Raw genomic sequence first — 12,306 nt, 5'->3', positions numbered from 1 at the left:
AGTGTTATTATTAATTGTTAATATTGTTAAATACTATGAATTTTTCTATTGCTATTGGTGTTTTTTTCATACATATTTAAAAAAGGTTTTACATACTTTTATCTATTTGAATTCATTCTATTAAAATTTTTAAAATATTATTCATGTATATAAATGTAAAAAAGATTTCAGTTTTACATTGAAGGCATCTATTTAACTATAAATTTAAACATTACATATTTAAATGATAGTTCCCATAAGCATATATATTTATCAATATTTATTATCTGTGGCTTTCATATGCTTATAAAATAATAAATTTTTGAAAACCAATAAGCCATAAAATTTTTAATTAATTTAAAAATTAATTTATAATTTAAATTTAACGGATAATTGCACATATATTTTTGATAAGTTGTTTGTTAATTTATTAAATATTTTTTAAGTTGCACATAACTTAATTTAAGGATTAAGAAAAATAATTATAATATGTAATTGACTTCTCTACTCTCTAATATGCATGTTTAGCAATGTCAAAACCAACTATTTTGAAATATTAAGATCTTTTTCATGTTAAAATACGATATTTTTATTAAAATATAAATTTCAATTAAAAATATATAATATTTACCACTGAGTTTCAAATATTTTCCTTAATTTGACAAAGCATAAGTAGAATTAATGTACGCATTACTAAATAAAATTTTCCGTCATTATAATTTTACATTAACAATAATATAAATTTGCAAGAAAGTATATGAAAGAGTATTAAACGTTTTAAATAGTATGATATTTTAAGTAACTGAAACATTTGAAATATGGATATATATGACAATAATGGCAGGTAATGGCAGTTTTATGTCCAATCAATAAATAATCGTATATATAAAGACAAGAATATTTCAACTTGTAATTATTGATCATATAAATGGTTTCTCAAACCTCAAAAGAATTATTGAAATACTGAAAAAGCAATATTAAAAAACTGCTTATATTCCTTGTAAAAAAATTTCTTCTATACAATATATTTTTAATCTTGATCCGAATTTCTATATATTTTTGCAAGTTCAGGTCACAAGCAAACCTGACTAAAACGGAACCTCATTAAAAAATTACTTTCAAGCAGCTGACACCAGTTATCATTATCTATCCAACGATAAAGCAATTTCAAACAGATACAATGTTCAACATCTATGCAGAAAATTCTTAGCGAATATTAAAAGATTCGTCTACTTTGTGCACGCTTCTAATGGAGCCGTGTATCAGCTTCACGCGCCGAGGATCGACCGTGTACCACCTTCTGGTATCCTACCTCAAGAGAGAGTTTTCCGTGTCGCACGCATTGCTCAAATGTAAAGCGTGCGAGAGAGAGAATGAGAGAGAGAGAGAGAGAGAGAGAGAGCAAGAGAGAGACAGAAAACCACCGGTCCGAACGCGCCATTCTGTTGCAGACTCAGTTTGCCCGTGGCTGTTATACCGTGTGTTCTTAAATAGACCTTTGCTTGGCCGTTTCTACCTTTTCTCCCAAATATTATCCAGTGTGACGCTTAGTAAGCCCACAAAGGTCTGCCGAGAGAGCATAAGATTTAAACGGGAGTGTACGAATCGGTCGAACGAACGAAGTACAATCGATATTTCAGCTTTCCCTGCCAATGCTAAGACTCATCAAGAATGCCGACCGCATGGAGGTTTGATGGTACGGAATGCTATGTTAAGCCCACATGCGATCGTCGAGCGGACGCGGCATCATCGAAAGACTGTCTGCTCTGACATTCCGTCCGAGGACCTTTGAACCCGGTACACGCGTGTCTAGCTATCCAATATTAACTGAAGCACCTGCCTCGAGTTTTGTATTTGGGGATTCTTTAAACTTGGAGTGGTGGAAGCTGAGGGTGAAGAGCTTACTGGTCTCGCTTGATGAATGATCTATGTTCGAAGTAGCTATAGCTTCTAGATACCGAGCAACAATGCAGCACTGTGTTGACTCGGTTTTGTTATTATTGTTACTACTACTGTTGCTACTATCTTCCGCTACAAGAGATGCTTTCGCGGCACGTGGCATTAAGCACCAACTCAAGCAAGGTATGATGGTGCCTCGAGTATTTCATTGCTTCACTATAATAGTCTCTAGCGAAATCAACCCTTGCTTGCTTTATTGTATTTATTCATGTGCCATCATATAAAATACAAATAAGCAACATTTATTACTCCTCTTTTTTTTCACATTGATATGTTATTTGTACTTAATTTTTTTCTTGAATCTGAATTTAATTTAATAAATTTAATGAAGTGATAAATTTTAACGATATATTGTAATAAAAGTTATATCAACATAACCAGTAGCATATTTCAAGTATTAATTTTAAAAGATATTTTTAATTATTGATTGGCGAATTTTAATTATTGATTATAGTCGGTTTAGTATTATTTATGCGGCTAATGAAATGATAGTGATTTTATCATAATTTTTGTATTAAAACAAAAATAATTAGTGATATGATTATAAATTTATATCGAATATTTAAAATATATTCATATAAATATTAGTTTTACATTCAATTGGATAATAGTTGACTATAGGTAAATAATTTATTTATTCTGAAAATTAATTTTTAGCACGTTTTTCACTATAGAATAAGTGTAAAAAATTATTCTATTAATTTTTACTTAAATACAAGGTATGCCTGTATTAAAAGTGAAGAAAATTTAAATAGGTTTTGTTTTCAATTTCAAATTAATATGTATGTTAAATGCATATAACCATATATATAAATGCATATAAATATATATATATATATACATATATATATTTTTTTAATTTTATATTCCTTATAATTAATTACACACATACAGCTTTTAATATATTGTATTTAATGATTCAATATAACAACGATTAGCTCAGCTATAAGCAAATAGTTATAGATATATATAACTAAGATTTTATAACTATTATTTATCAATTTTATAATGATATGCATTCGATTAAATAAAAAAATATTTTAACAGCTTAAATTAAATTAAAAATATTCTTTAAAGAAGTTATTTATACAAAAAACTCATTTTTTTGGAAATCCTTTGAGTACCAAATTAGTGTTTGAATATTTTTATTACATATAAAACATTGTTTCAAATGTGATCTATTATTTGTAAATCTGTAATATAAAAAAGATTGCATTTATAAAATTTCATTTTAATATAAAATGAATAAGTGAAATTCATAAAATTCAATAAATATGTACCACAATATCAAAATTTATTTGAATAAATTCATGTTAACATTATAAAACTAGAGAAAGAAAATGTTAACAGATTTAAAAAATTAGTACAAGTGCAATTACTTTTATTAGATCTTATCCGGATATGTACGAATTTTCAATTACTAAATAAAATGATTGCAAACAAATTAGTTGACCTCATAAAATTAAGAAAGTGTCCTTATTGAATACTTGCATCATATAAAATATGCTTTCAAATTTGTAAGAAAAGGGAAGAGAAAGGCGATCACGATATTCAATAAAGTGTAGACAAGCATAAAGAAATAGAAAACGATAAGAAGAGTTCGTCGATGCCGACAGTTCAGAGACACACACGGTAGCCGCCATACTGTGCTGCCCACTTCCTTGGCTTTATATTTAGCAATGTGTGCGAGGCTTCCAGCAAAGCTTTTACCGTCCTTATGTAGTAAGAGGTGAAACGGGTAAGGAGGAAACCATGCTAGGAAAGAGAATCTATTACATAAAAAGTGCTGAAGAAAGGCAACAGGGGCAAATTAATTCATGAAAGCTATTACATATAATACACTTAAAAATGGTAATATGCAGCACTTCTATCATTTAAGATTTCTTTTGTAAAAATATTATAGTTTATTTAAAATTTGTACTTTATCTAATAGTGAAGATACCGATGTATAAACTTTTATCATGACAAATGTGTAAAAATATTTCAACATATATATATAGTGTTAATAAATAATATTTTAAATATTATTTTAATATGCATGTGTGGATATATTTGAAATTCTGATATTGATAGAATAATAAAATTAAATGTAATTTTATAATAATACAATATAATTATCTTTTATGATATAATATTCTGAAGTAATATAAGTATAAAAGTTTGTATATTGATTAAAATGTGCCAAGGCGGAAAAAAATTAAAAACTTAAAAAATATAATTAAACATATATTTTAATATACTTTCATTTTAATATTAAAGAGACATCGTGAACACTCTCTGTGTATTCAAAAATCGCATCCAATACATTTTTAATTTTACATAAATTTTACATAAATTAAAAATGTATAATTTGTAAGTATAGGATATACATTATAAACTTGAGTTATTACTTATCTTTTTTTTCATATCAATTTTAAGTAGTACATTAAATATACTTTTCGGCTAGATATATGAATGTTAGATACTTTTAAAACCGTATAAACACTACCAAACTAAAAGTGATGAAACTGTAAATTATTAAAGCGTATTCATAAGTGGATATATATATATATATATATAGTATGATATAATGGAAAAGTAAATTTATAGATTTGAATAATGATTTATAATTATGATAATTTATAAAAAAAATTAATTTATAAAAATTATTAACTTATTCTGATGTACATTAAATAAGATTGAATAACATCGTTGTTTTTGTAACATCAAATTTCATGAATTTTTTATATAGTTTTTGCATTTTTACGTGTACAGCATATCTGTATAAATTATCTGTATAAACTGTGATGTGATTAGGTTTATATAATTTTATTTCGATTCCTCAATTTTTTCTGATTGTACGTACAAACTCAGATAAGAATAAAATGTGTTACGATTTTGAATTCTTTCTCCAGTCTTTGTCCACCATTCTATCGTTTGCAATTGTTAATACGATAATGATCTTATCTTTTTATTCGTATGTCTTCTTTGTGCAGTGTTGTTCGTAGGCATGATTGTTGATTTCAAATCTTAAACAAACTAGGCTGTCACTCAAATAAATCGCTCATGATGCATCATGCAAATGATCAAATACAAATATTTATATATATATTCGTATACTTTTTCCGCCGATTACGGAGAGAATTATATTTGATTGTAGAGAGGATTTGATATTTATTACGTTTCAGAGTTGAATTGATGATGGTTGCATAACATACTCCAATGTAGATTTAAATTATGATTGAGGAAAATCTACGCAAGTAGTTCAATTAACATTCATTCAATAATCTTCAAATGGATGTAAAATATTTAAATACATTCCAATTCTTTTTATAATTAAATATTTCATAATTTAATAATTTACTAATTATTTCAATGAAAATAACAATTTTTTTTACTTAAATATAACAGCTAAGTTAGAATTTATATATTTTATATGTGTTATATCTGTATTATTATATTATATATTATATCGATTAATATTATTTTTTTTTTTTACATTTAATTATACAAATTTTAAACAAAGTTAATACATATGAATTTTTCAATGAAAAGTAAATCCTTAATAATAATAAATAAAATAATATCAATAAATGCTCGTAATTAATTTAAAAAAATAATTAGGTTATGATTATATTTACATTTTATATAGTTTTAAAATTTATTTTGATATGAAGCCATGTATTCGATGTCTAGATCGAAAGGATTCATCTAAATGGAATTCGTAATGTCCTAGTGATTATTATACTATATGAAAGATAGACTTTTAATATTAAAATGAGTTATAACAATATATAATAAAACTTTAACAATTTTTAAATACAATCTTATAAATATTATTTTAATAAATATATTAACATTATAAACTATAAAGCATTTTTGTTATCATTATATATTCGATAATTGCATTTAACATTTTTGTATGATTACATTACTAATAATAAAATAATTACTAACTTTATTCAAAAGGTTTATTTTTTATAACCATTAATTAAAAAAACTCTTATATTCAATGAAATTTAATTAAACTGAAAATTCTAATGTAAATTTGTATGATCTATTATTATGGGTTATATTTTACTAAATAATTGTACAAGCACAAAATTATATTTCATCCAAAAAATGTATAAAAAGTTGGTGTTTATTAAACTACTTAATGTAAATACTAAAATATATTATGTTTTCTAATTAATTTACAAATATTCATTCGAAGATTAATAGAAAACAAGATTTATCTGTAGCTATACTGAATATAGATTCAATTTTTTTATTTCATTAATTTTATGAAATACACACTAAATTAGTTAACTGATTAGTTAAATTGGTACATTTTTATAACGATCTATCATTTTTTACATTGACTATGTAAAATTAAAACTATTCAATAAGCTGGATTTGTTGAAATTAGCAAAATATCCATTTTCATAAAATATATAACTCATGTAAATGTTATTATTATTTTATCGATAAAGTATCTTTAATTTTTTATCTTATTAAAGTATCTTTAAACATTTATCAAAATTATATTTTTACACTTGAATCAACATGAAAATACATTTATTCGTTAAATAAGAAAATTTATTCAAATCTAAAATAAATGAAAATTTTGTTATAATACTTCAAATAATTGTAAATTATATATAAATCATCTCCACTTATGTATGGGGCAATTATAGTGGCTCTGCATTTATTCCTTATTTTAAGTAAATTTCATTGTTATTCTGTATAAATTAAATATTTATATTTTTATTTTATTTATAAAAAATCTGATGTTTTTGCGTATTTCTGTTTATTTATTAAAAATAATTATACTAATGTGTTCATACATATATAATATATACACACATGTAACTACGTATATAAAATGGATCATTTTTTATTTTTATTTTAAATTAAAAAAAACTATCAGCAATAATAAAAAATACCAATTTACTTTTTCAGTGACCCGTTATATTAAAATAGATATAGTACTTTTGTTAAATATTATACAGATATTACAAAATTTCAAACGTGTAATTTTTTTACCTAAACAATATTTCAAAGCTATTTAAATAATCATAAAATATGTGTATACAATATTTAATTTAGTTTTATTTTATGCATTTTATTTATTTAAATAAATATTAAAAAATTAAATAGAGATTGTAGTAATGCTGTTTATTTAAAAAATGATACTTATTGTCTAAATATATAATTAATGAAAAACAAGAATATATTTTATAATACAAAATTTTATTTTTTAAAAATATTAATTATTGGTCCCTGAAAAATTCAAAATATTTACTTCAAAATAATATTTAAAATCTATCCGAAATATTATAATATTTGTTTCCATACTATACGTATACATTGTTACACAGGATAATTTATTTAAAGAAAGTTGTTTTATAAATATTTGTTAATTAATAATACATTTTTACTACTTTTAAAAATTATAATGCTACCTAAATGTCAAGAAAGAACATTTTCTAAATATAAATAAAGTATAAGATAATACAATGTCCAAAATATAAATATCTAAAATAAGATTTTTCAATAATTATAAAGATGATACATTATTTTATAATTACTTAAAAATATATATATTATTAAAATCTTGTACATTGATTTTCATTTGAATTTTATATTCTTATTTAAAACTAATAAGTATAGTATCTTAACTATAAGTTAAATTCATGTCTAATAACAAATAATATTAAATATAATATAAATATTTGTAATTATTAGAAAACAAAAAGCAAAAGTAAAAATGTTATTATTGTATATTATTAACTGATTTACTTTATATTTCTGAAGATCAAAATAATGTATTATTTATTTCCTACCGAATTACTTATTATGCTATCAAAGTTGATTGAAATTATATTAAATAAAATGCTGTTCATTATAAATATGAAATTATATTACGTAAGCAGTGTAGTATAATATCCATAGAATATGGCTAAAGAACACTATTGAAAATAGAATAATCCGAAATTATAGAAATACAGCTATATCTTGTACTTTAGTTCTTTCCTCCATGTACGAATGAAAATTGGCAAGTCATGCGCTGAAATATAAACGTTCCAACTACATATGTAATACTTCGTCACATAGCGGTTTGTTAATTGCAACAAACCTTGTGCATCCTATTGTATGACCAATATAAATAATTTTACCATCGTATTATAAGTATATTGATACATTCTTCATAAACTCTTGATAAAAATATAATATCTAAATTCTTAATCATAAAATGGCCAAAATATATCTATTAAACATTATCTTTATATTAAAATAATCCTATTTATTGCAAAATTTATAAGAACTGATAAATAACAAATCACGAAAAGATAATATAAATAATTTCTATTTAATATACTATTTATATAATAATAATATACGCGTAATATAAAAATAATCTAAAAGAACATATATATAATTTTCTATTTTTAAATTGATATTGAGAATTAGACTATGTTACATTATTTCGCATAAATTTGCTTACAAAAACTTTTATACTATATTTTGGGATTTAGCTTCAAATTTTTTTGTCTTGTATTTTAAAATAATATTTCAAATTTAATTGTTTTTTATTTTTTTTTATTTAAAGACAGTAATATATGCATGTTATTATCATACAAAAATATATTCGTGATGAAATATTAATTTTATTTAAGCAATAATGAAATTTACACGAGTTGAATCTAACAAGAAATTAGAATTAAAAGTTTTAAAATGATTTCGTTACATTTTAGTTAAATTATATCATTTTAATAATTTTCAATTTATTATTTTAAAATATAGTTGGTCTTAATTTTAAACTTAAAAATAATAAATACAAATATATGATATACATATAAATTACTGCAAATGATTTTGATATATAAATAATTTCCAATATTATGTCAAGAATCAAATATATTGTTATAAAGAATCATCTTTGAACTATTATGATATAATTTATGTTAAAGGATTATTCAAAACTCAAACAAATATTAATACATATTTTCTTGACATTGTAAATGTTGAATGTTTTAATTACTGAAAAAGTTTTAGCATATTAGTTTTAGCAAATTTCTACTAACTTTGTATATGTGTGTGTGTGCGTGTACTATTAAATTATGTAAATATCAAACAATAAAAGATATATTTTATATTGTATATGGCATAATTACAATTATACTAATTGCACTACTGTTTGAAATTCCATCCATAAATATGATGGCAGATCAAGGTGGATTGATTAGACCGGATCACCGGTTTTATGGAGTTGAGGGGGGGGGGGGCATGAGTGAGAGACTAATGCATCAAGTCGGTGTAAACGCAATTGATATTAGTGTCTTTTATTTAAGGTTTTGCTACACTGGTTGTTGTTGTTACCGATCGTTATGAGAGTTGTTGAGCTCGTCGTGACTTAACAGTTGGCCATGAAACTGTAGAACGTCGTCCGGGAGTGTAAGGCTAGAAATGTGGTGGTAATACTGGACACGCTTTATTGCTCTTTATGGAGGAGAGAATCGCAAGAGTCGCGAGACCGTGGACGCTTCCTTGGCGATCTTTACAGAAGAAAGAATCGCGGGAGTCGCAAAGCCATAAGCGCTCTTATCAGCGATTATTATGGGAAGAGAATCGGCGAGAAATGAATTAGTGGGCGCTATCTCATAGTATCGGCGCCCTCTTCCGCGGTCTGATAAGTTGCAGAGTTCAAATCATCAAGTCAAGAATCAAGTTGCAGAGGCCTGAGCGATAGTGTCGGCAAATAGTTTGCTGGAGATGCCAGTCTACGCCGTCGCCCTCAAAGTAGTCTGACTATAGTCACGTTGCGAAGGACGCACCGATAGCTAGTCAGCAATAGATAATAAATAATGTAAATAAATGTGTATACCTTGCACGAATTCCCGTATACAGATGTGTAGAACTTTAACTGTATGACTTGCACTAATTTTTATTGACTTACTCAACAAGACTAATTTTCTTCGTCGTCTGTTGCTCCTTATATATGATTGCGTACATTTAGCATTGTAATTCTTGGGAATTCTGGTGAATTCTCAGAAAGCAAGTTTTTGTAGATTCGAGAATCTTCCTTTGTTGCTACGCCGATATAGCACGAGGCTTAAATTTCATCGAGAATTTTCGCATCGAATAATTCAAATATTACGCATTTTAAACGTAAATATAATGTAATGGAATCATATTATAATGAACAATACATTTTTTATTGTTGGGTAGTTTAATCCTGAACAACTACAATATACTACAATATATATACAATATATAGTACAATATAATACAATATTGTATAATTAATATTATATGGATAAAATTCTGTTCAATTATTAGAGTTTTTTTATAATCATTAAAGATAATTATTATTATGATCATTAGAGACTCATAAAAAATTCAATGGACTATATACTAACTTATTCTATATAAACCATCATCTTAATATTTTATTTTTAATTTAAAAAAAAAATTTTATATGAATTGGATTCGTTATATTTTATTATTTATTTTGGAATGTAATTATAAGAATACCATAAGAACAATAATAAATAAAACGAGGAAAATAAATTTCATGCCGTAGAATCGTTTACTTCAGAGAATTTCGAGAAAAATGTAAAGGATTTTTTTCTTTTCGCGATAATGAGGATTTTTCACTGGACATTCATATTAATATTAGTAATAAATTAAGTCGTTCCTTAAATCCCAAAGTTAATTTGATTTAAAATATTTTGTGAAAACAAATCAAATTCGTAGGATAATAGATAAGATGCAATAAAGAATAAAAAATTTCAAGAAAATAGAAGTACAAAGTGAGAATGAAATTAATATATAATGGTATATTGGTTTTATTATGGTATTACAACCATATAAATTAATATATATGGTATATATACCCATATAATATATGGTATAGAAGGAACAAAAGTCTTAAAACAGTGTAAGAAGATATTTAAGTGTAAAATAAAATTAGTGAATAAAATAAAATGTTTTGAAATTTATTGTAAAAATCATATTATTTCATTATTTTATATATTTAAATTATATTTGTATATTCTGATATAAAATAAAATAATAGTTAATCAAACATTTGTTAATTGAAAAAAAATGTTTATAATTATATCCAGCTTATATATGACGACATAGGGATGCGATCATATATTTAAGAATATTTCATTATTAATTACAAATTTCAAATGTAGAGTTTTATATGCTCAAATCTTTAAGAAATTTTTGTATAAGTTCTATTAATCTAGCTGATAAATACATAAATTACTTTAGTATTTATTTAAAAAATATGGTAATATAATTTAAAAATGAACTTCACTATACATATTATATTAAAAAACCTGATAAACCGTAAGAATAAAATAAAATGACATATATAAAAAAAAAAAATATTTAAAATGTGCTTTGTATTGTAATATTTGCTTATTAACATTTGAAATGGGTAAATAAATGTTGTACACATATTTAAATAGGAATAAAAACATTTTAAAGTTTCATTATATTATATATGAAAATATTCAGTAATTGAATAATATTCTTTAAAATATTTATAAAATCATTCGTTTATTGAATTTTCTTAATGTTTTTATATAGTTATCTAACTATTTATCATTACATATTTAAGTAATGTGTTATTCTGAAATAAATATTATTGAAACGTAATTTTATATTAGATAATGCCTAATTAGTCTAAGAAATTTTGGTATAGTTAGTAAAATTACAGTTACTTAAAATTTATAATTAACTCAATTATTAAAATTATTTTTAATAATCGCATCGTATTCGTAAGTAATGTATATGATAGGCTGTTATTATAACAGTATTCCCAAGAATATTTATGAAATTTTAAATTAATGAATATGTTACAAAACAGAAAAATATGAAGACGTAAGAAGGGACAAACAGGTAGTAAAAAGAGAAACAAAAATGCAATGTGAAGTACCACTTTTAAAATAATGCCATGTAATTTTTATGCAGGATTTTAAACAAATTTATATTTCCTCTTATTTGCATCATCTTATAATACGCGTTGCTATTTTTGTTTTGATTCTAAAAATTTTTAAATGATTTTGACTGAATAAAAATTCTCAAAAATTACATATCTCTTATGGGCATAAAATACAATTTTTATTTATGATAAATAATATTTGATAAACTGATACTTTATTCTGATAACTAATACTTCAAAATATTATTTTATTGTGATAAAATAAATAATTATTGCTTATTGTAACTTTAGTATTACCTTAGTTTAAAAAATGAAACTTAAAGTATGCGCCATAAATTGTCCCTGTTGTATGATGAAATTTATTTTGAAAAAATTAGAGATAACAAATAATAAATCACTTTGATTTATTTCATATTACATTATCGAAATTTTCTAAATTCTCGAATTGT

At 23.7% G+C, this 12,306-nt stretch overlaps 1 protein-coding gene across 1 annotated transcript in view; it reads left to right on the top strand.

Moving 5' to 3' along the window:
- The first annotated feature begins 1,437 nt into the window (after nt 1–1,437).
- Nucleotides 1,438–12,306, top strand: part of wb (wing blister) — a 78,431-nt gene continuing 67,562 nt past the window's right edge. Inside the window, exon 1 of the mRNA XM_011502869.1 lies at nt 1,438–2,061. Coding sequence (XP_011501171.1) covers nt 1,908–2,061 — 154 coding nt within the window. The 5' untranslated portion in view covers nt 1,438–1,907. The remainder of the gene's footprint in view (nt 2,062–12,306) is intronic.

Source organism: Ceratosolen solmsi, unplaced genomic scaffold (genome assembly GCF_000503995.2).
Source record: "Ceratosolen solmsi marchali unplaced genomic scaffold, CerSol_1.0 scaffold15, whole genome shotgun sequence".
Taxonomy (NCBI): Eukaryota; Metazoa; Arthropoda; class Insecta; order Hymenoptera; family Agaonidae; genus Ceratosolen; species Ceratosolen solmsi.
The sequence above is the reverse complement of the archived record's forward strand: the minus strand, read 5'-3'. Positions and strand labels throughout refer to the sequence as shown.